Here is a 27,279-nt window from a genome sequence, read left to right as displayed (position 1 = left end):
CCATATACAATTATAAAAAGTGATAATTTTAAATTTGAGCATATTTATTTCTTCTTCGGCGGCGGTGGCGGGAGCGGTGGCAGTGGCAGTGGCAGTGGCGGCGGAGCGGCCTTCTCCTCCTCCTCCTTCTCCACAGCAGTAGCGGTGGCTGTGGCAACAGAGCAGTGGTGGCATCAAGTTCCATGTACTCATCCAAAAAAAAAACTAACATAAAATATAAAATATACAAAAATGATAATGTTGACACAATATGTGACACGAAAGGAGTATATCTTTAGCTGTCAAGTTTCATGAACTCAACATACTAGTATGTTCTTTCATTTCAATCATGGAACAAAATAAATGAAATCAAACCAAAAACTAAATAAACCATCAACTTATTTTCTCTCACTCATCCAATAGAAAAAAATAAAAATCAATAACCCTAATAAAATTAAACTACAAAAATAATATTGATCTCATGATCACTAGATCTTGGTCGCGGTCGTGGTCATGGTCGTCTTCTCTCAGTACCTATAGTGAGGCGGCTTGTACGGGCCCTCGACGGGAACGCTTATATAGTCGGCTTGGTCCTTCGTAAGCTTGGTGAGCTTCGCGCCGAGCTTACCTAAGTGAAGCGCCGCGACTTTCTCGTCGAGGTGCTTCGGCAAGACGTACACTTTCTTTTCGTACTTTCCGCTCTTGCGCTCGTTCCACAATTCTAACTGCGCAATCACTTGATTCGTGAACGAGCACGACATCACAAAGCTCGGGTGCCCCGTAGCGCAACCTAAATTCATCAACCGGCCCTCGGCGAGGACAATGACACCCGAATTGGTGTCCGGGAAAATGAACCTATCCGTTTGCGGCTTGATGTTCACGCGCTTTATGCCCTTGAAGGTCTCCAGCCCGTGCATGTCGATCTCGTTGTCAAAGTGTCCGATGTTGCACACGATCGCGTTGTTCTTCATCTTCCGCATGTGGTCGACCATGATTATGTCCTTGTTGCCCGTGGTCGTGACGAAGATGTCGGCCTCGGACACAACGTCGTCGAGAGTTAGTATTTGGAAGCCCTCCATTAGCGCCTGGAGGGCGCAGATTGGATCGATCTCTGTCACGATTACGCGCGAACCGGCTTGTTTTAATGCCAATGCGCAGCCCTTCCCGACATCTCCGTAGCCGCACACCACACTCACCTTCCCGGCGATCATTACGTCGGTGGCGCGCATTAGGCCGTCCGGTAAGGAGTGACGGCAGCCGTACAAGTTATCGAACTACCATAGAAACCCGATTAAAAGTGCACTTTATAAATAGTAAAAAGTTCAATAAAAAATAAGTACTATAACTAGTAAAGAGTTAATACAAGGGTTAGCATGGGTAGATTATTTATAAATACACAGATATTTGTCATTCGAACAAATAAATATCTGAAATATTTGAACTATTTTTTTTTGTTAATAAAAAATATTTAAAATATTTGCAAATAATTTAAATTGAATTGAATTTTTTTAAAAAAAAAACAAAAACAAAAACAAAAACTATATGACTTTTTATTTAGTGAGATTGTTTGAAGAAAGAGTCAGAAGAACAAACTCTATATAAAATATTTTATAGAAAAAAAAAAGTATATTTACAAATATTTCAAATCGAATAGAACTATATTACAATTACATTTATATTTAATTGTGTAATTATATTCATATAAAAATTTCTTTATAAAATATATATTATTAACATAAATTTTTAAATACAATAATATAAAAAAATTGATTTGTATTTGAATTGAATTTTCTCGATTAATTTACAATTAGAATATTTTGTAAATGAATGTCCGTACGTACCTTGCTCTTGGTGACGGAATCGTTGACGTTAATGGCGGGGAAGAGAAGGGTGCCGTTGGTCTGCATCTGGTAGAGGCGTTTGACGCCGGTGGTCGTCTCCTCCGACACTCCGACAAGCCTCTCCTTCATTTTCGTGTATCGTTTGGGGTCAACCTTCAGTCCGTCTCTGATCAGCGTAAGAACGATCTGAAACTCCGCGTTCTCGGCGGAGTTGGGGTCCGGGAGCTTCCCGGACTTAGCGAACTCCTCCTCCGCCTTGACGCCCTCGTGGATGAGGAGAGTGGTGTCGCCGCCGTCGTCGACGACGAGGTCGGGACCGCCGTCGGGACCCCAGTCGAGGGCCCGCTCGGTGCACCACCAGTACTCCTGGAGGGTCTCGCCCTTCCAGGCGAAGACGGCGGCGCTGTCGCGGGCGATGGCGGCGGCGGCGTGGTCCTGGGTGGAGAAGATGTTGCAGGAGCACCAGCGGACGTCGGCGCCGAGGGCGGTTAGGGTTTCGATGAGGACGGCGGTCTGGATGGTCATGTGGAGGCTGCCGGTGATCCTGGACCCCTGGAAGGGTTTGGAGGGCCCGAATTCGGAGCGGGAGGACATGAGACCTGGCATTTCGACCTCGGCAAGGTCGATTTCGAGGCGGCCGAAGTCGGCCTGGGACATGTCCTTGACCTTGTACTCCCGACCGGAGTTCGTCTTCTCCACCAGAAGCGACATTGTCTGATCGATTGATTGATTAATTAATTAAGTGAAGAAGGAATTGGATGCTGTAATGAGTGGTTCGTGTAAAGGGGGAGAGGGGTTTTTAAAACGGTAAAAAAGTGGACTGTTAGAGATTGGGGCGGATCTGGATCTTGGATTTTGGGGATTTTGAGGTTCTCCTTTCGGGGAGTGAGCTTGTTTGTAGTGATGACCCACGACACTTCTCTATTGCCATCAATTTCTGGATCTGCACTTAACCATGGTAAAATACTAATTAAAAATATTTTGTATTTTATTTTTAAAATATTTAGTTGCATTCTTTATATATTTTTTTAAGAAAATTTATTATTAATTATTAAAAATTATAAAAGTTTTATTAAAACTATTTGTTTTTATATTTAAAGAAAATTATAAATACTCTATTTGTTTGCATGGTCATATTTATTTTTGCGTCATTATATTTGACATTAAAAATATTTATAATTTTTTGTACAAATGTCCTTCTATTAATATTATAAGACACTGATTGAAGTATTTTTATAATTTTTTCTTAATTTGTACTACATTTTAATATAATAATTAATATTCAAATATCAATACTTAAAATATAAATGAGACTCTTGAAGTTGGATGGAGATAGTACTGTATATTTTATTGAAAATGTGAGCTTTTTTTTCATTAGGAATAGTATAAAATGTAAAAGAACAATTATTTGTATATATTTTTTTATTAGGTTGATTTTTAATTAATTAATTTTTTTATTAAAATTATAATTTTAAATATTTTTATTTTAATATATTCATTTTTTTAAAAAAATTATATGTAATAAAAATATATAGAGTAATATTTTTATTTTGTCTTTATTTTAACAAACTAAAAAAATTTACAAAAAAAATAATATACATAAAAAAAAAAAATTTCAATTACTTTAAACTTATAAAAGTAAATATATAAGTTATTAAAAAACTATATTAAATCAATTTATAAATAATGCAATAAAAATGTGGCCTCATTTAGAATGCCCATATCAGCAAACTAACCTAGGTAATTAGCAATTTATTACACAATAAATAGTATTTCCTCCGTCCTAGATATTATGTCCACGTTGCTGTTTCTGCTCGTCCCATATACTATGTCACTTTCCTTTTTTGGAAAATGATTACACACTTTAATCTCATTTTAAATTTTTTTATTTTTTTTAATTTTAATTAAACTTTTAGTTATCTTAATCTTAATTTATAATTATTTATATTATAGGATAATTATTTTCACTGATACATTCTTAATTATCTACTAATTACACCTCTCCTAAAATACCGTGTTTACAGTGTAGCACGGTATCTGAGACGGAGGGAGTAGATTACTAAGTTAGCACGTTATAATCATTATATATTTTGTTATATATAATTATATTATATGTTATTCAAATATATGTTATATTAATATTTGTTATTTTCTTAATAGATATTTGTTAATTGGTGCTGATTTAACTCAATTAGTACAGTAGTTAGTACAATAAAAAATATATTAGTATGTATTAAACTTATAGTATATAATTGCTAGGACCAAAAAGAAAATTAAAAAATAAAAATCAGTGCAATAAAAAATATATTAGTATATATTAAATTTATATATAATTGCTAGGACCAAAAAGAAAAAAAAAATACTATTCTAAAATGCTGGAATATTAATCATTTTAAAATTAGTTTTTTAAAACTAATAAAATATTTCTAATTTTAAAACCAATAAAATATTTCAAAAAATTAATATATGAAGCAATTAAATTAGTACTTTGACTAGTCATACAACTAAAACCTCTTCCAAACAAAAAATTAAAAAAAATTGTCTGAAAAATTGTTTTCTCTAAAAATAACTGACTTAATAAAATTTTTTTCAAATCCCACTAATAAGTAACGTTTAATTATTTAAAAAATATGTACATATAAATAAATATTACTCCTTTCATCCCGTGTCAACTGTTGTCGTTGACACGATAATTTAAGTAAAGTATAATTAGTAATTAAGAAATGTATAAGTAAAAATAATTATAACTTAATATTTTAAATAAGATTTAAAAATAATAAAAATATATAAAATTTATAATACAATTAAAGTGTATAATCATCTTTTAAAAAAATAATAAATTATATACAACTGATAAAATAGAAAAAATTGACACTATCCTACAAGAAAAAGTACTAAAGTATGTTTCTTTATCAAAGCTTTTTCAAATTTTACTATTTTGATTCTGCATTTTTTTGAAAAGAAATATTTTTTTTTTTGTCTTAAAAAATATTTATTCATAAAACATCACATCAAATATTATTTTGATACTAAACTCAAATCAAATTTTTTTTCGAACACGTAAAAAAGAAAGACACCCTAAATTTTTCAAATTTGAAACCCACGTTTTTGGCTTGGTCAGATTGGACTTACTTTCCAATGACCGAATTGCAGAAGAAAATTCAACTATCACCTCCCCAGAAATTTCCCCACCCATATTTTTCACGATTTTCAAATTTGAAGGGTGTGTTTGTTTGGAGGTTTGGATTTTGAGTTGGGATTTAAATAGTAAAAATTTTGAATTTAAATAGTTGTATGATGTGATATAAATAGGTGTTGATGTAATGTTTCGAATGTAAAATTAATTTTTAGTATAATATAAAAAATAAAAAATATGTGTTTGATTTGATGTTTTTAGAGAAAAAAATTGGATTAGTAAAAAAAATCCAATCCCTCGAACAAACACACTTTAATTTTACCTTTTTCCAAAGTAAATAAATAAATAAATTAATATTATTCCTGCATGCATAACGACAAGTCATCCTTAAATAAAATAAATATTTTTCACATTCCTTTTCCAGGTCTATAAAACCCCTTCAATGATCTGCCTTTTCGTCGCCAAAAAAATTTCTAAGTAATCAAAATGGCTTCTTCTGGTAATTCTTGTAATAAATCTTTTTGCAGTGATTATTTTCTGGTGAAGCCTGAAGAAGCAGGGTGGGTGGATATTCTGAGGTTGTTGTTTTGGAGTGATGTCGGAAGAAGAAAGTTTGTCGAAAGTCCGGCGGCGGCTCAGCCGCGGCGGGAGCCGTTGAGCCGCCGGTGGCTCGTCTTCGTGTCGGTGGTTGCCATGAAGCTCTTGCACGCCATCGCCGGACCCCTGTCGGGATTCGGCTCCGCCGTCGAGTTTTGGCTGAATTTGCTGTCCCTAAATGGGGGTTTCTTTACACTAATCCTTAATTTCTTCAGAGGTAAATTAATTGTGTAAGGGAAAGAAATTTTAAAATTAGTTTTAAAGCTATTTATGTAAAATATATATATATATAATTTTTAATATGACATTAAATATATAAGTGTGTATTTCTTTTATCACTCAAATCTCAAATTTCTACTATTTGAATTATATATTTTTCAAAAAAAAATAATTTTTTTCGTAAAACATCTCATTATGCATTATTTTAATATTAAACTAAAACCAAAATTTTTCAAAACCTATATCAAAAAAAACATCCCTAAATTTTCGTAGAATATTACGTGAAATATAATATTTTAAAAATTTTTTAACACTATAAAAAAATATATCTAAACAATAGCTCGTCCCTTATGAGATCGGTTTAGGTTATGGGATAGAGTATGAACATGTTTCTTTTGTCAAATTTTCTCAAATTTTATTACTTATATTCAGTATTTTCAAAAAAATATAAATGTGTTTACTTGTTAGGTTTTACATCTGATTTTACTATTTCAAACTTTTTTCTCTCCAAAAATATCAAATCAAACATCCAATTTTTATTTATTTGATTACACTAAAATCTAATTTTACATTCAAAACATCACATTAACGTATATTTATATCACATCAAACAACTATTTCAATTCAAAATTTTACTATTCAAAATCAAAACTCAAAACTAAAATCTCACAAGTAAACACACCCATAATAGTGTTTTTTTCTCATAAAAGATTTGACAAAATATTATTTTAATACTAAATTCAAACTAAATTTATGGAAACTCATCTAAAAAAACACGCATAAAGTCGATAGATCTCCATCCCATAAAAGTTAAAGAATGGGAAGTCATCATATTTCTCTTTAAATTTTTTTCAATTTTTTGTTTATTATACAATCTTGTTATTTTAATACAATATAATAATTTTTTACAAAAAAAATATCAAATGTAACCATTATGTATTAAATATTAATATTTTTAAAAAGACTGAAACTATCTTTCGCTTTAAAGAACATACTTTTTTGGAGTTCTCCAACTAAGCTAAAGTTGTCAATCCTAACTGGCTCAAGCTAGTACCCGGACTAAGAAGGATCGCCTTTATAGCTCTAAAATAGAATAATTATTGAAAATAATATTTGTATGAAAAATGAAGTGACTGATTTTAAAAATAATAATAATAAAATTATATATATATATATATAAGACTAAGAAAAGTCTTCCATGTCCATAATTATTTAACATGCCTTACTAGTGAATAATTACTTTTTTGAATTATTTCATTTATATTGCTTTACACCTCACGGCTTATTATTTACGTATACACGCACTGTCCTCCAATATATATTGAATCATCTCAACCACTCTCCTCATGACCATTTACGTCACAAAAATCAATTATTTATTGGGTAAACTGTTTTTTTAAGTCTTCTAACTGGACCCCTTTATCATTTTAGTTTCGCAAGTGGAGTCTGTCGCAAACTAGTTTCATAAGTGAAAATTTTTTGCTGTTTTAGTCCTCTGACGCCGGAGATGCCTGCGTGGCTCGCCGGAGGTGACGTGTCCGCCAGGTGTCGCTAAGCTGGCGGATACGTGGATTTTTTTATTATTTTTTATTATTTTAAATTTTTCTAAAACGTATTTATAATTTATTTTTAATTTTATTTGTATTTTTTTATTTGATCTAATTAAAAAAAATTAAAAAAATAAATAAATCCATGTGTCCGCCAGGTGTCGCTGACCTGGCGGGACACCTGGCGGAAACGTCACCTCCGGCGAGCCACGCGAGCGTCTCCGGCACCGGAGGACTAAAACAACAAAAATTTTTCACTTATGGGACTAGTTTGCGACAGGTTCCACTTATAGGATTAAAATGATAAAAGGTGTTTAATTACGGGACTAAAAAAATAGTTTATCCTTATTTATTTATCATTTTCAACTATATATATATATTATAAAAAATAATCCTTAATGAGGGCCTTTTTTTAGGGTTTTGGCTGTATAGCAATATTAATTGTTATGGTTGAATTGATATATCATGTTAATGTTTTTTAATTAAATTAAAAGGCGGCCCTTATCTTTGTTGAATTGAAAAAATCAGCACCATAATAATAATATATAGTAAAAGGTCAGTCATCATACGGTTTAAATACAAATAATACGTAAAATGTTAAATAGAAGTGCGTAATTATGTTATAGGAATGTACTACTTTTGTCGAATTTAAGTATAAATTGTTTTGTTTTTTGCTATGATGGTTTATGTATTTAATTTTTATTTATGTTAACACATGAACATTATCGTATATAATAGAAAAAAAAAAATATATATATATATATATATTAAAAACAATACAGTTTTATAGTTGAATTTATGAGCACAAATAGTGTATTCATACAGCACAATTATTTGCTTTTATTAACATAATATGTGTTTTAAACTTGTATTGTTTTTTTGCTGAATATGGAGCCCAAAGGGTGTCTAATTATTTTAGTGTCTGTTTTATTTTAAATAGTACTAGTAAAAAAATTTAAATCTAAGCAATGGGCTATCCTTATGAATTTAATAAAAATATTATTTTTAAAAAATATTCAAATATATATATATATAGTTTAAACACCCTAAATATTCAAACATATTTGAAAACAATAATGTTAGTGGTTTGTAATTTCTTTATTGAAATTTTAATTTATAATACTCCCTCCATAACAAAAGTATAAATTTTTTTATTTTACTCCGTCTCATAACAAAATATCTATTTCTTTTTTGAGTAACTGTATTGTCTACTTAACATTATAAATACCCTTATAACTTACAATATATTACACAATTACCATTACCTTTATATCACACATACTAATAAGGTTATTTTAGTCATTTCTCCTTTATTCCTACTTACATCCCAATATAATACTAATATTTTTAAAATTACGTGCAAAAAATAAATAAATTTTTAATTATGGAACGGAGGGAGTATAACTTTAAAATTCTTATATATTACTCCCTCCATCCACTTATAATGTTTACATTTGCTTTTGGCGCGGTGTTTAAGAAATAATAATATTTTAATTATAGTGAGTAGTTAAAAGTAGTGTAATGACATTTTTGCCCTTACTTTTTTATGTAAAAATAATGATGTGATGTAAAGTAAGGGTATTTGTGGAAAAAAGTAGGTATTTAATGAAATGTTAACTTTGTAATTGAACATCCCAAAATAAAAATATGTAAATATTGTAAGTGGACGGACAAAATATATCTTTTTAAAAAAATTGTGCTCCCACAAACAAATTTTTATGGCTTCCCTCTTGTAAATCTCATAATACACAAGCTTGTGTTGCTTTTTATATTTCAAATGTACTACCTCTGTCCATCTCTAAAAATTACATTTATCTTTTGCGTTATTCTACTTAATATTAAAATATAATTATATTTATATAGTTTTTCATACAAATATCATTATATAGTTTTATAAAATACTGATACAAGTATTTTTGTCATTTTTCTTTAATTTGTATTATATTTTAATATAACAATTAATATTTAAAAATCAACGTATAAAGACTAAATATGATCCTTAGAATCGGTCGTAAAAAATAGTATCATATAGTGCTTACTATTTCTCTAATTGAATAATGGGGGAGTGGTACATTGTGCAGGGAAGGTTGTACAGCCAGATCGGGCATCAGCAAGTTTCGTGTCGTTTATAGGAAATATGGACAAGAGATTGGACTTAGAGAAGAGCAGATTATTCGGACATGGAGAAGGCGATAAAGCCTACTTTGCCTATTTGTCCATCATGGCAGCTAAGCTCTCCTACGAGAATCACAATTTCATTCGGACAACCGTAAATGACGTCTGGAACGTATGTATCCATTTATTTATTTAACGCATGTTTATCACGTGGGATTATATTAATTATATTGCTGATAATTAATTCTACATATAGTTATCCATTAAGGATACTTTAATTAGCCAATTAAGTATCCGACACCAATAATCCATTTATGGCCATAATTATTAATATTCCTTGATTAATTTATTACACCAATATTTTAATTCATATTCATTATTATATATATATATATTATTGAATTTTTAAATATTGCTTTTCTTTTTTTTTTCTTTTTTTGGCTATGTTCATATTGTCGGTGCTTATTTATTTATCTAATTTTGGTTTTGCTGTTGAATAATAACATCTTAATTGATCGTAGATTGAATTATAATTTAATATATATTTTATTAAAATATTTTTTAAACGTTTTAAAAACTGTTATTTAGAAAACTATTAAATGTTATTTTTACAGAATTAAATCTTGTGGAGTATTATATATTTATATATAATTAAATATAAATTAATAAAAGATTTTTAAAAAAAAAAATTAAAGAGATACCAGGTTCGTTTGTTTAGTTTTTTAAATTAGAAAAATTGTATCCTTAATATTAAAAAATAATATTTTCTGTTAAATATTAATTTTTTCTAAAACAAAATACTTTAGATATATATATATATGTATATTATGTCAGAACTTTTGATTGGCAAATGAACATGATTTCTACAAAATAAAATCTTATATTTATACAAATTAACATAAATTAGTTTATAAAAAACTAACAAAAACAAAATCAACCATATTTATTTATTCAAAATAGATAAAAATAGAAGATTGCAAATAGATACCACCTTAAAAAATCAGAAAAAAATAATAATAATAATTTAAATGGAAAAAAAAATGAAATATTTGATACCATCACGATTGTAATGAAAGTTACCGATTATGATATTTCAGATGAAGCTTATAGGATCATACGACTTCTGGAACGATTACCAGCAAAAATCCACAACACAAGCCTTCATATTCCACGACAACCTCGGCACCGTCGTCGTAGCTTTCCGGGGAACGGAAACCTTCAACTCCGACGACTGGTCCACCGACGTCGACATCTCCTGGTACGAGGTCCCGGGACTCGGCAGGATCCACGCCGGCTTCATGAAGGCCCTCGGCCTGCAGAGGAACCACGGCTGGCCGCGCCGCCAAGCCGCCGCCAAGCCGGAGACGGCTTACTACGCCGTCCGGGATCTTCTGAAAGACCTCCTGCAGAAGAACGACAAGGCCCGGCTCGTCGTCACCGGCCACAGCCTCGGCGGCGCGCTGGCGGCGCTGTTCCCGGCGGTCCTGGCGCTGCACGAGGAGGCGGCGGTGCTGGAGAGGCTGGAAGGTGTGTACACGTACGGGCAGCCGCGCGTGGGCGACGGCGCGTTCGGAGAATTCATGGAAGGCGTCATGACGACGTACGGATTCCGTCACTACAGATTTGTTTACAGCTTCGATTTGGTTCCCAGGTTGCCGTACGACGATTCTTTGATGATGTTTAAACATTTCGGCACGTGCGTTTATTACAACAGCTTCTATCAGGGCAAGGTAACTCTTAACTTCCTTTCTAACCAATAAATTACAGCAATATTTTTTTAAAACTTATCATTATTTATTCACAGTAATCTTTGTTTAAAAAATAATACTACTTCTGTTCCGTAAAAAGAGTAACATTTATTTTTTGCACTTAAATTTTTAAATATTAATATTATATTAGTTTACAGTGAAAATGACAAAAATGTCATATTAGATTGTGTGATATAAAAATAATGATATTTGTGTAATATATTGGAAATTGTAAGGGTATTAATTATGTTAGGTAGATAGTACAATTATTAGAAACACAAATAATTAATTAGAGGCTTAATTATTTTGTTCAGGTGGTGGCAGAAGAGCCAAACAAGAACTACTTCTCCATATTTTGGTTAATACCAAAGTTCCTAAACGCCTGTTGGGAGCTCATCAGAAGTTTCACGTTTCCTTTGTACACCGGAAACTTCGAATACACGGAATCCGGCCTCATTCGCATACTCCGGGCAGCCGGGCTTCTGGTCGCCGGACTGCCCGCCCACTGCCCGCCCGATTACGTCAATTCGATTAGCCTCGGATCTTCAGATGTTTTTAACTCCATGGTTTCCCAAGAGGCCATGAAGTCACAATGATCACATTCTTAATACAATGGTTCGATTAATTTTTCATTCATCAAAGTATATGAAATTTTATTTTTATCTTAAAAATGTGCAACATTTTTCGATTCAAATCATCAATAAAAGTGATCGGTTACCTTTTCTACAAATGTCGGGCATGTATTAACTCAAGGATCTTATTTGCCCTCTACGAACTTTCCTGTAGAAATTGTTAAAATATATTCAGAAGTAATATATCATATTTATGGTAGTTATAAGATTATCTTATTTAAGAGATTATAGGATTCTTGTTTTATTTAAACGATTTGTATAGTATTGTATAAATATGTACGTATTCTTATGATTAAATAGAAAATTTCAGTTTCGTATTCTAACATGGTATCAAAGTCAAATTCTCTCCAGGTACCTCAATGACCCGTTATATCTCGCATATATTTTTATATTTTATTCATGTATTTGCTTCTATTCATGATGATGCTGTTATTTTCATGTCGTCTTCGTCTTTACTACTCCACTGACAGAGTTTACTTTCAACTCTAACTCTATTGAGAGCGAGCGAGTCCTATTTCCGGCTCTAGCTCTGCTGTGAGCAAGCGAGTCCTGTTTTCGACTCTATCTCCATAGAGTGAGCGAGTCCTGTTCTCGACTCTATCTCCATAGAGTGAGCGAGTCCTGTTCTCGACTCTAGTTCCGTTGTGAGCGAGCCACTCTTGTTTTCAACTCTAACAGTGTTGAGAGTTCTGCTTCTGACTTTGATCCAGTGGACGGCTACACCACTTTCAGCCAATTTTGGCGAATTCAAATTCGTATATGGAAAATCTCGGCTATATTTTTTTCGATCACTTTTGACAAACTCAAGTTTGTTTGATCATATATTATATCTATGGTAGTTATCTTATTTAAGAGATTATTATATATATGTACGTATTCTTATGATTGCAATAGAGAATTTCAGTTTCATATTCTAACAAAAATATTCAAGTTATGACAATGATAACATCATTAGATGATTTGTCAAAGTTGTGTCTAGCTCCACTTCGATCGTACCCTTTCATTCCACCTCGTCGTCGTCATCTCCATGATTCTGTAGAAGTGACCTCAAAGTCTGTTCTTCACTAATTTGAGACTGCAGTCGTTGCTTATATTCCATGGCTTATATAGCTTTACAAGAAACAAATAAAATAAAGATAACAAAAAAGGAGTTCACAATCTTATATATATGTGTGCTAAGAAACGAGAATTATTTAAACAACCAAAACAAACCTGAAGACTACTTCAAACTAAAATAAAATTACCAAACAAATATGCAATATTTTCGACATATTTCTTTTTAATATTATTAGGAAATACAATATATATATATACACATTTACTGTGTAGAAAAAATATACATTTGAATTTTAAAATAAAAACAAAACAAAATAAAAATAGTAAAAATAATAATTCCTATGTCCATAGCGAATGTAATCACTTACTTTTTTTTTATGCAGATAATAGTAGTACAATACAAATAGAATAGAGAAGAGATAAAAAATAATAATAATAATTTTATCTTTAAACTCATTTGTTTTTTTATAATATTTTATATGCTTGTGTCAAATATAAGAGTTTTTTGTTTTATTGAATTAAAACATACAATCACTAAAAACACATACATTAAAAGTGGACGGCCTAAAACAATAAAATAGTGGACGTACATGAAAATAGAAAAATATGGGACATTAAAAAAATATATAGATACTATTCTTTTCAAATGCACGTGCATATTTTATAGCATATGATAATACAATTTATAATTAGTATGATAGCATATTATATAATTTTATATAGTATCATATATCATGATTTCAACATAATAAATATATATACAACACAACACTATATAAAATTTTACATTACATACTATTTCCTCCGTCCGTCTTATATCATATTTATTTTTTATTTTATTATACTTAACAGTAAATATATTATTATATTTATATATTTTTTTTTGGTTACAAATATACACTAATTGCAATTTTTTTTAATTTATATATAATAATTAATATTCAAATATCAACACGCAAAAATAAATGAAACCCGAAAGAAAGCAGTACTATTTAATACATCATTATGTTGTTTTATATATATATATTAATGTAGTTCAATTGGATGAGTTCATGAAGAACATCTCATCTCATCTGAGCATCAGAACATAAACAGGGATCGATGCATCGAATCATTGAATCAAACATTACTAATTCCTGCGGCACACAAACCAGTTTCGCACAGACAAAACATTCACGAACATACGCCGCGAAGAAGACGATGAAGAACCAGAACCAGAACCAGAACCAGAAGCCTTGTCTGAATCCTCCCGATTTTCCGACAGCGAATTTCTCATCGACTCAGCCTTCATCTGCGATGCCCTCAGCTTCCTCATTATCTTGTCCATCGATGCCGACCTCTTCTTCTCCAATCTCATCTACCAATCAATCAATCAATAAATCGACGACAACGACGAAAACGACGACGAACGAACATATACTAACCTCGAGTTCCCGAATCGCCGCCTCCGCTTTCGCCTTCTGCAAATTCTCCCAAGCCGCAATCTTCGCTTCCTCCCGCCGCATCCTGTTTCGACCCGAAGAAAAAAACACGTTAACCGTTAATCATAACTACCCGAGAAGGATATTTCTCGAAAAAAACATCATTAATTTCGCTGTCGAATTTACTTCGCCGCGTCCTTCGAAGCCTCGGAAGCGTTCCACGGCGACGACCGGAAGCTCTCCGCATTATTCGGCGTCTTTTTCGCCTTTCTCGGCCTCGATTGCTTCCCGTGGCTCGACGTCGTCGTTCCTCGATCGACCTGGACATCTCGAACCTCGTCTTTAACGGCAGGCGGAGCGAATGCCGCGGGGGTCGTCGACGGCATTGCGGAGAACGAAAACCTCGCATCAGAAGACGAGCAACCGCTGCCTTCGGGGCTCATTTGCGTCGCCGAGTCCCTCCGGCGAACGTCTCCCGCTGCCGCCGGCGATTCTTCCTCCTCGGCGGCGGCGTCGTTAACCTTATCATCTACACAATTTCAATTCGAAAAACATAGACGACACGTCAAGAACCGATGCCAAATTAAAACGCGATCGATTATCGAATGTGAAACGCTTTCGACTCCCCGATTCTCACCTCCGACGCATTTCGTTGCGGCGACAATCGAAGAACCGTAGCGAATGGATACGCCATCAGGGACGAATACGCCGGTAGTAAGTGGCGAATGCTCCATGAACTTCCTCGGATTCCCGCCGGCATCGAATCCAGGCATCGTCGGAGAATATCTCGATTCGTAGACAATCCCCGGAAGGCCCAACGGACCGCTCTTCGACTTTGGCCGTCTCTGCGGCTGAGCCACCGGAGTTCTGACCAATCCATGGCCGGAAATCGGGCTAGTGATCCATCTCTCGGCGTCGTCCCATTTCGACGGCAGAGTTCTACCGCTGTTGAAGGGCATCAATGCAGCTGCACTAATGTGCCTTCTGCTGCTGCTACTACTCGCCGGCAATGGCACTCTTTCCGACGACCACGGCTTCGGAAACTCGCCGCCGTCGCCGTATTCCGGCGTGCCTGGGCTTGTATGGGCGCCGGAGTACCCAACGGATCCTGAATTCCGCCGCATACTTACAACTAACAAAGGGAAAATTTAGGGCACATTTTCCCCCAAATTGAAATCCACTTTTTACGAACCCTAGCAGTTTTATGAGATTTTCAATAATCAATCACACACAGCAATCGACATCCCCAGACATGAAATTTCTAATTGCTTCAATCAATAATCAGTAAAACGATTCCAAACAGCCAATAATTATCCAGAATCTTACACCATTCAAAAAATCGAAATCGAAATTGAAAGCACAAAACGAAGCGAATACGCAGAAAGGGGGTTTCCGCGAGAACTGACCTTTGACTGACGAAGAAACATAAAGCTTAGAGAATAAACCTCAGACATCAATCAATCGAATAACGCCTTTTCGATGCTTCCTTTTCCACACATTGCAGTAATTTTTTAAATGCAGCAGAGGAAGGTATGGGGAAAATAATATTCAATTAGGGTTGTCGTCGATTAATTGGGTGGAGTGTGAAAGCAAAAGCAGAGATGGAATTGAATAATTGGAGAAATGGAACAGTGAATTTGACGAATTTTAATGGAGGTTTTGAGGTCTGGAATCTGGTACAGTTTCTGCGCTCGGTAGGAAAAGGGAAGGAGATATGAATGGCGAAGGACAGGTGGGAATTGCTGCGTGGATTTAGGGCCGTTGGATGAAAAACTCTTGGGGCGGAGATGATGGAGATCGACGGCTGTGAAGAGAGGATGGGTGTAGTGATGAGTGATGGGGGGTGGAGGCTGAGTTGGCATATGTTGTCCGATAGCAAAATTCAGTTTCATGTGATAGACAGACAATGCACCACAAATTCAGGGGCCCATTTGGGGATCTAGTTTGGATTTAGGCATTTTTTCAAATATACCTAACGAAATTTTTTTTTTTTACTCCATCCATGTATTACGTCACAAATTTGGTTATTTTAGTTAATTCTATATATTATGTCAATTTTTATTTTTAAAAAAGTATTTTATTTTTTTTGTTTCAGAAATAATGTTTTATTGGAGTGAGCATAGGAATTAAAAAATAATAATAATTAATTGAACGTGGGTATAAAATAGAAAATAAAAGATTCAAATATTTTCTTTTTCAATGATTTTAAAAAGTAGGTTAAAGTAATAATTAGGAATAATTTGGAAAAATTAGAAATAATTTTATTATAAAATTGAGACCACAATTACTAAATAAGGAAACAAGACAATTTTTGTTAAACAGACGAAAATAAAAAAACAAGACAACTCTATTGGAGCGGAGGGAGTATATGTTAATTATATTTTAAATTTTATAATTTATAATTTTTTAAATTTTTATTAATCATTACCCTCTTAATTTGTATTATATTGTAATTAATTTTACTAATATATTATTAATTATTTACTAAGTAACCCTCTTAAATTTCAATGTATATGATAAATATGTTACTATAATTGGGACCCTAGGAGTATTATTTTTGTTTGTTCACCGAAAAGTATTTATTTTAATTATGATATGATAAAAATAGACTGCGAACATACTGATTCGGTCAAGTTAGCATGATACTTATAATAATAGTATGATATGATATAAATAGATGTTATGTGATATTTTAAATATAAAATTAATTTTTAATATAATATAAAAAATAAATATTTAATCATTTTGTTACAAATTTGTGTATGTTCAAACTCCTTGAAAAATTAGAAAACATCTTCTACATTTGAGTTGTTCATATTAAATAGTATTTTAATATAATATTTTTAATTTTTAATTATTGGAACAAAAAATTAATTAAAAAAATATAACCAAACACAACCATAGATGTTGCTGTCTTTGCAATCATCTTGTAATCTTATTATTGTCTTGGTATTTCTCTATTATTTAAATTTATTATCTCTGTTTTTTAATCTAAGTTTATATTTGTTTTTTTAGTAAAAAATATTATCTCTGTTATTTAAATTTATTATCTCTTTTTTTAATTTAAATTTATCTTTGTTTTTTAGTAAAAAATATTCTCTCTATTTCGATATTTGGGATGAGCACAGAAATTAAGGAATAATAGTATTATTCTAATAATTGATGTAAAAGTATTTTTTAAAAGACCAAAATATTTATATTTTATGTAATTATTGTGAAAATATGAGGATAATTTTGTAAAAATGTGGAGAGATAGTTACTAAAAATAGAAATATGACTGACATAACAAAATTACAAAATGAGACCATTGTTTTGAAATACTGAGTACCATATTTTTTTATTTTCTTTTTCTCTAAAAAGTGAAAAAAAAAATGATATTTACTTATTTTTCTTAAAACTCGTCCAGTCGTACTCAATCAAATAGCACACAATTGGACGCCACGGTAAATATTATTTATCACCATATATTTTCTATTAAAATTTGTTTTGATTGTTTAAGTAGTGTTCTTGCATTAAACTTTATATCCTTCATTAATATTTATTAATATTTTCTAGGTGTGTTTTTTAGTAATAAATTGGTTTTTCTTTTTATTTTGGCTTATGTTTGAAGACAGTAGTTACTGTGCCTAACATATAAAATTTAGTACAGTGCTGATAGTATACAATATACGGAAATATTACACACAATTGCACGTTATGTATACATAGTTACAAATAACACATCAATTATATTAATATAATACAAATACAATACATTATATTTATATAGTCTTGCACAATACATGATATAAGAAGAATACAATGAACATGTTATATATATTGATTTCAACACAAAAAAATATTAATATAGGACACATATACGATATAATTATACGTTGTTTGACTGGTCCAATGTATCAAATCAACGTGGTGCTGATTTGATTCAATCAGTATATTTAATAAAAGTAGATATCATATGCTCGATAATGTATGATAATACAATATGCAACTTATGTTATGAAAGCATATAATATAATTTTATATAGTACAATATATTATTAATTTCAGCACAGTAAAACTTATTTATACAATACAATATACTCCATTCGTCCCTTAAATATAGTCTTAATTGGGTTGGGCACGAGATTTAAGGAATATTGTTATTATATTGGTAGTTGGTAAAAAATATGGATAAAAGACTTTTTTGCCCTTGCGAGTGTATTAGTGTAAAAAGTAGTAGCAATTGTATAATAAAGATGAAAAAATATGGATAATTTTATGGTGATATGGTTATTTATAGAAATAAGACTATTGTTTTGAGACGGACAAAAATAATAAACAAGACTATTGTATTGGCACGGAGAGAGTAATATATACATTACATAATACATATTTTTATATGATACTCCCTCCATCCAAGCTAAAAGTATGCAATTACTTTTGGCTCGGAGATTAAGGAATAATAATATTTTAATTATAGTGGGTAGGTAAAAGTAGTAAAATGACATTTTTGCCCTTACTTTTTTGGTATAAAAGTAATGATGTGATGTAAAGTTGGGGTATTTGTGGAAAAAATTGGGTATTTAATGAAATGGTTACTTTGTAATTGGACGTTCCAAAATAGAAATATGTATACTTTCTAACTGGACGGAGGGAGTACAATATTGTGCAAACTATTTTAATTATATTTGCTAATCGAATCAAATCAGTATTCTAACCATCACTATTATTTGTTTGTTTTATCCTGTGCTACAAGGAAAAATTAACATAGGGTGTATTTGTTTTGGCACTTTCAATTTTTTGTTGGGATTTGAATACTAAAAATTTTGAATTAGATTAGTTATATAATACGATATAAATAAATATTGATGCAATATTTTGAATATAAAATTAATTTTAATAATATAAAAGAAAGAAAAAATGGGTACTTTGATTTGATATTTTTTTTTAAAAAAAATAATAATAAAAAATTGTAAAATTTTGATAAAACTTTATTAAATAAGACACCCTTTATTTGCCTCTTTTTTCCTAAAAATAACAACCCAAGGTTATGGGTTATTATGGAGTTTGGTATTTTCAATCAATATTTTCCTCTACCCTTTTACTGTGCTTCCCAATAATTAATTGATAACAATATATTGTCGTTACAAATATTTATTTAATTTTATATATATATATATATATAATATCTATCCATGTGACCAATCAATGTAATTCAATTCAAATAAATACGATAAAGATAACACTATAAAAGACAATTAACCTCACACTCATCAACACTATGAGTTGGAGAAAAACTAAATTTATGGGCCCGAAGTTAAGAAATTTAGCCCATAAGCAGCCCAATACAATGACTTATAGTAATTTTAATAGTTCTTTTTTTAATAAAAAAAAAAAGTTATTTAATGAAAATTAAATAATACTCCCTCCGTCCAACTAGAAAGTATACATATCTCTATTTTGGGACGTCCAATTACAAAATAAACATTTTATTAAATACTTCACTTTTTTCCACAAATACCATTACTTTATATCACATCATTACTTTTACACAAAAAATGGCAAAATGTCGTTACATTACTTTTAACTACTCACTGTAATGAAAATGTTTACTTTGAATGTGAAATGATAGAGTAGTATATATATTCTGCTACCATTTTTGTTGAAGGTAACCAATATGTTGAATTTGTGGAATCATAGTTAATAATTGTATTATAAATTAGAAAAAAAAAAAAAGAAAAGAAATTATTAACTTCCATACAAAATTCATTAAACAAAATAATTCAATTTCAGATTTGGATTATTTGATAGAGTGTGTTAACTTTTTAATGGTTTAAACTCTCCAAAATATTACCGAAAAAATATTTTTTTTTCTCTCCAATTTTATTCACACTTTCTTTTAGGATTACCATTTCAAAAAAAAAATGTTTTTTTAGTAGGAAGCCGTAATATTATTTATTTATTTTTTTACTTTTATTACCATAAAATAACAAAAAAGCACACATTTATATTAAAATGTGTAAATGTGTAATATACATTATACAATGTATAATATATATACATATATATATATATAACAATAACATCCAACAAAAACACATAAAACAATATTTTTTATAATATTTTCACAATTCTTATAATAAAAATATTTAAAATTATAAATACATCACACCGACTTGTCTGACAGGCCCAGTTGGTCTAGGCCCACATAACCCAATCCACTTTAACCTGGCCCGAATTTAGGCCCGCATCCAAGCCTGTTCGTGTCCTAATATGTACCCTATATGGTCCAGTAGTTAGGAACTTGTCTGGCCCTATTTTTATATTTATTTTATCTGTTTTTTTTTTTTTTTTTGTTTTTTTTTTTTTAGTATTTTATATAAAAAAAAAAACTAATATATTACAATCTAGAATCAACCATACTTGTTTATCATGGGCTAAACTGAAGGCTTGGGTCAATGGTCCTATGCCGACCCATTTGGACACGTTGAATACAAGAAAAAGAATAAAATGGTTAAAGATGTTTATCAGTAGAATTTTGATTTTTTTGTTTTAATTTTAAATAGTAAAATTTTGAATTGAAATAGTTATTTATTGTGATATAAATATATACTAATGAGATGTTTTAGATATAAAATAAAATTTTAGTGTAATATAATAAATAAAAAAATAAATATTTAAGGTGTGTCTACTTGTCAGACTTTAGACCTGATTTTACTATTCTAACTTTTTTTTTTCCCTTCAAAAAATCAAATCAAACATCACATCAACACATATTTATATCACATCAAAATTTTACTATTCAAAATCAAAATCCAAAACTAAAATCTCACAAGTAAACACATTAGTTTGATTTTATTTTTTAGAAAAAATTGGAAGAGTAAAACAAAATTTCACATGTAAACACACCCCTTCATTATTCTAAAAAAAAAACTTATTATTTACTTACTTTGTATATAAAAATAAAAAAGTATTCCCACGGTCCCATATATATATCTATTTGCTTTTTGCACGGAGTTTTAGAATTATTAGTATTATATTTGGATAAATAATATATTGTAAATTAAAAGACTATTTGTAATGTTAAATAAATAGTACAATTACTAAAAAAAAAATAAATGAATAATAAAAAAATAGATAGATTGTCAAGGAACATGTGTTGTTGAATAATACTCCCTCCCTCCGTCCCAATGTTTACTATTTTTGTCCGTTCCCAAAATAATAGTTTTATTTCTATCCGATATCACTGTATAACTATCTTTACTCTTTCGCTATTATTACACAATTGTCACTATCTTTTAGACTAATACAGAACAAAAATATTTTTTACCTATACTTTTAACCCACTATCAATATAATATCAATATTCCTTAAATTCCGTGTCCAACATAACCAAAACTATAGTTCCGGGACAGAGGGAATAGTATTATTCATCACCTTAATATTAATATAAAGCAAAAATCAATATTGATCTTACGTCGAACACGGTTGTGTTCATACAGTTAGACTTACCTATCATCTACCTTCATTCTTGATGAGCCGGAATTGGAATTCGATATTTAGAAACAAAACTTAACAAAACAAAACAAATCATATGATATTCCAACTCTACAATATATGTGTATGCGTGCATGTGTTCATGTAATCGGTACCTTAATTAGCACAAAGAAGTATCTGAATCAATCACATAAGCCTGTCTGATCAACTTCCCCATCAAAACTCCGTCTATTCATCTTGACAGTCCCCCGAGAGTTCCGGGCATTCCAGCAATAGCCTGTCTGTCGACAAATTAAGAAGGGCCTGTCAGAAAAAACTTCTCGGCATCCTCAAATCAAAATCAAATCCTTACCATAAAACCAGCACTCTTCAAGCAGCTTTTGCCTTGCCACTATCATCATCATCATCATCTTCACAGGGCTGGCTCTAAAGAACAGTCACCAACATGATTCAAGCCTGGTGCTGAATTAAAATTCTCACAGAGCAAAAAGATATATCTTCTTCTTTAAATCTTTATAGCCTGATCTCATCAACCATAAGACATATAATATATATACACACAAATATATATATATATATAGAGAGAGAGAGAGGGAGATGAGGTGTGTGCTGTGTGCATTTAATTGGAACAAAGGAAAAGCAACCTAAGAAAAAGGATATAGTATATATATATATACACAATATAAAGAACTTCAAAATTAAATCATCAGTCCAAAAGGAGAACATAAGTGTATATCACCTAACTACTACCAAACAGCTACAAATCTACAAGAAAGACAACAACGGCGCTTCAAAATGAGCACAAGTAGTCTCCATTACCTAATTGTTTTCGTCAATCAGCTGTAACATCTTCTATTACATCATTGCAGGCTTCTTGTAATTTCATAGATCGCATTTCCTCAATCTCTATAAGCAACAAAGCGTCGCACACTACTCTATCTGCCTGCAGCCTTCTTGGGCAACCTAAAACAGGAGATTTTCATAATAACTTAAATTTGTCATGGTAACATTGTTTTCTTGTTAACAAGTGGAGAAGGCAGGCAGCGCACCTGATACCGGGCATTGACCCTGTGCAACCTTGGACCTAATACGCTGCATGATGTGTTGCTTCTCGTATATGTGCTTGCAGTCCATACTACCAATATATCAAAACAAGCCGAAGATTTTAATGTCTCACAATTTATTTGGAAATAGACACCATTTCGCCTCAGCAAGCCAATGAAAAATGCAAGGTACTAAATTCAAATTAAGATTTTGTTACATCTTGCGGAGTTCCAGAGTTGCTTATTATTAATAATGAAATAAGGGACCTATAGATAGATGTGACACAGACTTAATAAACTCAAGTAATAACAATCTAATCTAATGGATATTCTAGATAACAGAAATCTAATCTGAACGATAAAATAAATACTTCATAATACCTTCGGACAGGCTCTACTAATTCCTCGACAGGTTTTCCAGTCAGTGGGCATGTCATATTCAAAAGATTGCAGTGTGAGCTAGTCATTACTATGTCCTCCTGCTCTTCACCTGGCATAGGCTGCCCTGCATGATGAACATTCTGCAAAGAAAAATGAAAAGACTGTGAACCGAAAGCTATCAAAGTGAAAAACACATTTTATTTATTAATTGTATGTAGAGAACAGAACAAGAACTATTGAGAGTGCCTAGGAATCTTTAGCACAAAAATTAAGAGAAGTTGTGAATTTCATCCAATCCTTGATTCAGTAGTTGCAAGAAGATTAATTATGACTCATTTTGATTCTACAACATTTTTTACATGTTTCAGACATTCACTTGTTATAAATATACACGGGAGAGTAAACTGAATCAAAACTTGTTACTTTACAAGGATGCTTCCTCGGGAGGTTGCAGTGTTAGACAAGCGTCTCTCCCTTAATTCTACTATATCAATTTTAAATTTTTCATGCAAATCTCTCTACCTATTTCTGTAAGTGCTCGAAAAGGTTTTGCTAATGGAAATCGCTACACATAATCACATATTCATCATTTTTTTAATCTCACATACACTATTAAGTGAGTGTTGCGGACAGAAGAATAGCTTCTAGTTCAGAGAAAAGGCATTTCAAAATAGAAGGTATGATATGAAGCCAGCATGTACATCCTAATGCCTATAATTAAACAAAGTGCCAAGGCGAGGAGTTTATCAAGCCTTTTATAAGGATGAGAGATGAACTTGATTTTTTATTTTTTAATAGATCAGCATCGGCAAATTAATCAGTTATCATTGGATTGAGATCCAATTAAGCTTTTTCATAACTTTAAACCTAGAATAAAAATGTAATTGCAACAGATACCATTGTTTCCTGAATCTACAGGATATAACAACCCAAGAACAGAGAAAACATTATCATTAATTAGAATATATGCGAAAAAAATCATGATCATTAAAAGCAACAGGAAATAGCTACTTCCATTGCCCACCACATATAAATCAAGAAAGAATGTAAATCTGAATCAGCGACCGCTGACAGTGACTACTAACATACCCAGATAGCTTCACGGAATTGCCGTAGCAATGTCTGGTTCTGTGAGACAGAGGAAGAATCCTTCCTGGATCTTTTAATTTTCTCATCAAACAGCTTTGTGAAATCGGTTAGCTGCAGCACCAACCAAAAGTCCAAGCACATATAACAAGAAAAAGAAGAAAAAATATTTAGATTACCTCATCTCAACTATAAGATCAAAGCCCATGGGCAACTACTACCTCGGCACCAGGCTGGTACTCATTTTTGATAGACTGTATAGCATTGGAAAGCTGAGTGCACTCATCTGAAGATTTCATTAATTCAGTAACACCATTTTCAAGAACTTTCACCTGCAGTGCCATTAGATAAAACATCTTGATAATTAAACGAACAATGGTTTCTCACAGCGGTCCAACTCAGCTTTTGAGCTAATAAATAAATATCATATGTTTGCACGTGCCTTTCTACGTTGCTAGCACACTAGTAACTTGCAGCAGCAAATGTATGACACTCCAATAAGTTGAGGTTACTTAGTGTTTCTTTAATAAAATGATTTTCCATAAATATTATTAAAAAATACTATATACATACATTAACACATTAACACAATATGTATAATATATATACTTTTATTCACTTACAAAATATCAATAATTCAATACAAAATATCTTTATTTATATTACCAATACAATTTTCCTACCTAATATAAAAAACAAATTCTTTCAAAAACACAAAGTGAACAAATCCCTAGTTGCTAGAACATTAGTAAATGCAGTGAGCATAATATTCGTTGAAAGAAACCATTAGTAAGCTCGGTTTTGGGACCTAGATCAAGTTTAAAAAAGCATTGAAAGAAACCATATTCATGTTGAATGATGCTAGTGCATTGTGAAAATAACAAACAATGTACAGTGACAATTAGTTCGATTAAACATATTTCTTTTTGCATTTATCGAATGGTGCTTAGAACCAAAACGCTGTCACTATATGCTAACCAGCTATATAAAGCATGGTGATTAATATGGAGTACAAATCTGAAGCACAATTTGAAAAAGAAACGCCTATTTTCTTTCCCCATCCATCCGAATAATGTTGTTTACAATGAATATCCAAAATCACCACATAGGATATGCTTTCAATCAAAATCACTTGGGAAGACAAATCCAACATCACTTGATCACTAGAATATTAATTTAGACTACAAACACAAAAAGTACCATTTCAGAATTGTTGTCCCTCTCAAAGTCGATCCCTACATCTTTCATCATCATCACAGCCTTCCTAATTTCCTGAAACAGCAAGGAACAAATAAGAACACGAAACAAACCTACAATCACCACCATTAGAATTTTAGATATTGAGCGGCAAAGATTACAGTAATAAGAGTCTGATTGTCTGCATAAAGTGTCGAAGCGGCAGTTGACATTCTTCCTGTGCCAATGTTGGCATGTGGAGTAGAAGTGGACGCCATTGCAGATTTGCAGCTCTTTTAGTGAAAACTTCTGTCAGAGCAGCAGGCAACAATATTAAAAAAATATTTACATTATTCACATTTGTATGCATCATATAAAAAAGTTGTCGATTTATTTATAAGAAATATCTAGAAAAATAGTTTTCAGAAAACAATTGATCATCAATAAACAGTTAAAAATAAACAAAATTTACATATTATTTTATCAACATAAACATCAAGCTTTTCAAGCCCCCAATACCAAAGTTTAAATGCACAAACACAATATTTTATCAAAATCAATCATATCATCTTCAAAATACTCCTCATTTCTTCTAGTTCATCTTTCATTAATCCGAAGATAATGTTACAAAATTTTCCAAAAGAATCACACGGGAATGTATAAGACAGGAAGTAAACAGTAAGCACCTAAACCAATTCCGACAACACCAATAAAAATTAGTTTCCAACAAAACAAGCACAAAGCTAACCTACCAATGAAATGACAGCAACGACCACCGGCGGAAGAAACTTCGTAAAAAAAATGCGAAAAGAAAGAATAAAAATGATAACATAAACTCGATTTCCTTATATACAGTGGAAGTACCAAGCTGAAAAAAAAAAAAAAAAAAAAAAAAAAAAGAAAAGAAAAGAAAGAAAGAAAACAAACTCACCGGATGTTTAGCTGGCGTCGGCGCAACGCAGAAGTAGAAGGAAGGGGAAGGAGAGGGAGAAGAAGAAGAAGGACGAAGAAGTCGAAGAAAGAAGAAGGGAGGGAGGAAGGAAGAAAGAAAGGGTAAGAAATTATTGGGGCCGGGGGTGGGCAGGGGAGCGGCTGCGGTGTTGATTGTAGTATTTTGTTAAAAAAATCGAATTAAACGTCGAATAGTTTGAACCTAATTTTTAATTAATTGAGTAATTTCAGTTCAAATACTCCCTATCTATATATTCATTTTGTTTTGGGATAAAATTTTAGAAATATTAGTATTAGATTGAAATGTAATATAAATAAAGGTGAAAAATTAAACTAATTTTTATTAGTTTTGTATAATATAAATGTAACGATATTTGTATAATATATTGTAAATTAAAACAATATTTGTAATATCAGGTAGATAGTACATTATTTAAAAAAAAAAAGTAAATTGATACTTTTATAGGACGAATAAAAATAAAAAAATAAATAGATTGTTAAGGGAATGAGGGAGCATACATTATGCACATTTGATATTTGTTCGATTCCATTTGATATTTTTTCCGTTTGATTAACTAGATCGAATATATTTATATTATAATATATCTTATAATTTATGTATAAATTAATTGTACATATAATTGAATTTTTATAAGATACTTTGGAGTGAGACGATAAAAAATTTCAGCACAGTGACATTGTATACTAATATAATATAAATACAAAATATAAATTAACAACAACATATGTTATAATATCATACAACATACAACAGTTATTTTAGCTCATCACATTAATTTACACAACACACTTTTAATTATAAATAAACAATTCACTTACTGTTGGAATTTTTTGTCCTGGATCCACCCCAATTA

At 31.3% G+C, this 27,279-nt stretch overlaps 4 protein-coding genes across 7 annotated transcripts; 1 reads left to right on the top strand and 3 right to left on the bottom strand.

The window, feature by feature from the left end:
• Positions 1–268: 268 nt before the first annotated feature.
• On the bottom strand, positions 269–2,702 carry LOC127241974 (adenosylhomocysteinase-like). Its single transcript, XM_051261279.1, has 2 exons — positions 1,821–2,702; positions 269–1,253 (listed from the first exon to the last, which is right to left on the bottom strand). The coding sequence occupies exons 1-2, from the start codon at positions 2,529–2,531 to the stop codon at positions 507–509; spliced, it is 1,458 nt and encodes a 485-aa protein (XP_051117236.1). The 5' UTR covers positions 2,532–2,702; the 3' UTR covers positions 269–506.
• Positions 2,703–5,409: 2,707 nt separating this feature from the next.
• Positions 5,410–12,108, top strand: LOC127242492 (triacylglycerol lipase OBL1-like). The gene is made up of 4 exons (XM_051262057.1): positions 5,410–5,770; positions 9,401–9,606; positions 10,532–11,164; positions 11,497–12,108. The coding sequence occupies exons 1-4, from the start codon at positions 5,443–5,445 to the stop codon at positions 11,776–11,778; spliced, it is 1,449 nt and encodes a 482-aa protein (XP_051118014.1). The 5' UTR covers positions 5,410–5,442; the 3' UTR covers positions 11,779–12,108.
• A 1,711-nt stretch (positions 12,109–13,819) lies between these two features.
• LOC127241908 (uncharacterized) lies at positions 13,820–15,992 on the bottom strand. Of its 2 annotated transcripts, none has more exons than XM_051261176.1 (5): positions 15,698–15,992; positions 14,929–15,484; positions 14,478–14,820; positions 14,295–14,376; positions 13,820–14,227 (listed from the first exon to the last, which is right to left on the bottom strand). In XM_051261176.1, the coding sequence occupies exons 2-5, from the start codon at positions 15,413–15,415 to the stop codon at positions 14,000–14,002; spliced, it is 1,140 nt and encodes a 379-aa protein (XP_051117133.1). In that variant the 5' UTR covers positions 15,416–15,484; positions 15,698–15,992; the 3' UTR covers positions 13,820–13,999. The 2 variants fall into 2 exon arrangements, with proteins under 2 accessions (XP_051117133.1, XP_051117134.1); XM_051261177.1 differs by having other exon boundaries at positions 14,929–15,423.
• Positions 15,993–21,684: 5,692 nt separating this feature from the next.
• On the bottom strand, positions 21,685–26,528 carry LOC127241920 (E3 SUMO-protein ligase MMS21-like). Of its 3 annotated transcripts, none has more exons than XR_007836669.1 (10): positions 26,385–26,528; positions 25,636–25,762; positions 25,478–25,549; positions 24,499–24,609; positions 24,281–24,391; positions 23,192–23,331; positions 22,817–22,902; positions 22,587–22,730; positions 22,120–22,287; positions 21,685–22,048 (listed from the first exon to the last, which is right to left on the bottom strand). XR_007836669.1 is itself a non-coding variant. In XM_051261191.1 (8 exons), exons 2-8 carry the CDS (start codon positions 25,729–25,731, stop codon positions 22,600–22,602), a joined length of 747 nt encoding a protein of 248 aa, XP_051117148.1. In that variant the 5' UTR covers positions 25,732–25,762; positions 26,385–26,528; the 3' UTR covers positions 22,416–22,599. The 3 variants fall into 3 exon arrangements, 1 of the variants encoding a protein (XP_051117148.1); XR_007836668.1 differs by having other exon boundaries at positions 21,689–22,048; positions 22,120–22,193; XM_051261191.1 differs by lacking the exons at positions 21,685–22,048; positions 22,120–22,287 and having other exon boundaries at positions 22,416–22,730.
• Between the last annotated feature and the right edge of the window lie 751 nt (positions 26,529–27,279).

This window comes from Andrographis paniculata, unplaced genomic scaffold (genome assembly GCF_009805555.1).
Source record: "Andrographis paniculata isolate CXL003 unplaced genomic scaffold, ASM980555v1 Contig86END, whole genome shotgun sequence".
NCBI lineage: Eukaryota > Viridiplantae > Streptophyta > Magnoliopsida > Lamiales > Acanthaceae > Andrographis > Andrographis paniculata.
Note: the sequence above shows the minus strand (reverse complement) of the source record. Positions and strands in the feature narration are given on the sequence as shown.

Bases quoted from the DNA above. Each gene is read 5' to 3' on its own strand.
- LOC127241974 (XM_051261279.1), bottom strand. From the start codon at position 2,531: ATGTCGCTTCTGGTGGAGAAGACGAACTCCGGTCGGGAGTACAAGGTC. The intron at 1,254-1,820 runs GTACGTACGGAC...TTTCTATGGTAG, and splicing joins ATTCCGTCACCAAGAGCAAG to TTCGATAACTTGTACGGCTG.
- LOC127241908 (XM_051261176.1), bottom strand. From the start codon at position 15,415: ATGCGGCGGAATTCAGGATCCGTTGGGTACTCCGGCGCCCATACAAGC. The intron at 14,821-14,928 runs GTGAGAATCGGG...GAAATTGTGTAG, and splicing joins CGCAACGAAATGCGTCGGAG to ATGATAAGGTTAACGACGCC. The intron at 14,228-14,294 runs GTTAGTATATGT...ATTGATTGGTAG, and splicing joins CGGCGATTCGGGAACTCGAG to ATGAGATTGGAGAAGAAGAG.
- LOC127242492 (XM_051262057.1), top strand. From the start codon at position 5,443: ATGGCTTCTTCTGGTAATTCTTGTAATAAATCTTTTTGCAGTGATTAT. The intron at 9,607-10,531 runs GTATGTATCCAT...ATGATATTTCAG, and splicing joins CCGTAAATGACGTCTGGAAC to ATGAAGCTTATAGGATCATA. The intron at 11,165-11,496 runs GTAACTCTTAAC...TATTTTGTTCAG, and splicing joins ACAGCTTCTATCAGGGCAAG to GTGGTGGCAGAAGAGCCAAA.
- LOC127241920 (XM_051261191.1), bottom strand. From the start codon at position 25,731: ATGGCGTCCACTTCTACTCCACATGCCAACATTGGCACAGGAAGAATG. The intron at 25,550-25,635 runs GTAATCTTTGCC...TTGCTGTTTCAG, and splicing joins ACAATCAGACTCTTATTACT to GAAATTAGGAAGGCTGTGAT. The intron at 22,731-22,816 runs GTGCGCTGCCTG...CTCCTGTTTTAG, and splicing joins GGGTCAATGCCCGGTATCAG to GTTGCCCAAGAAGGCTGCAG.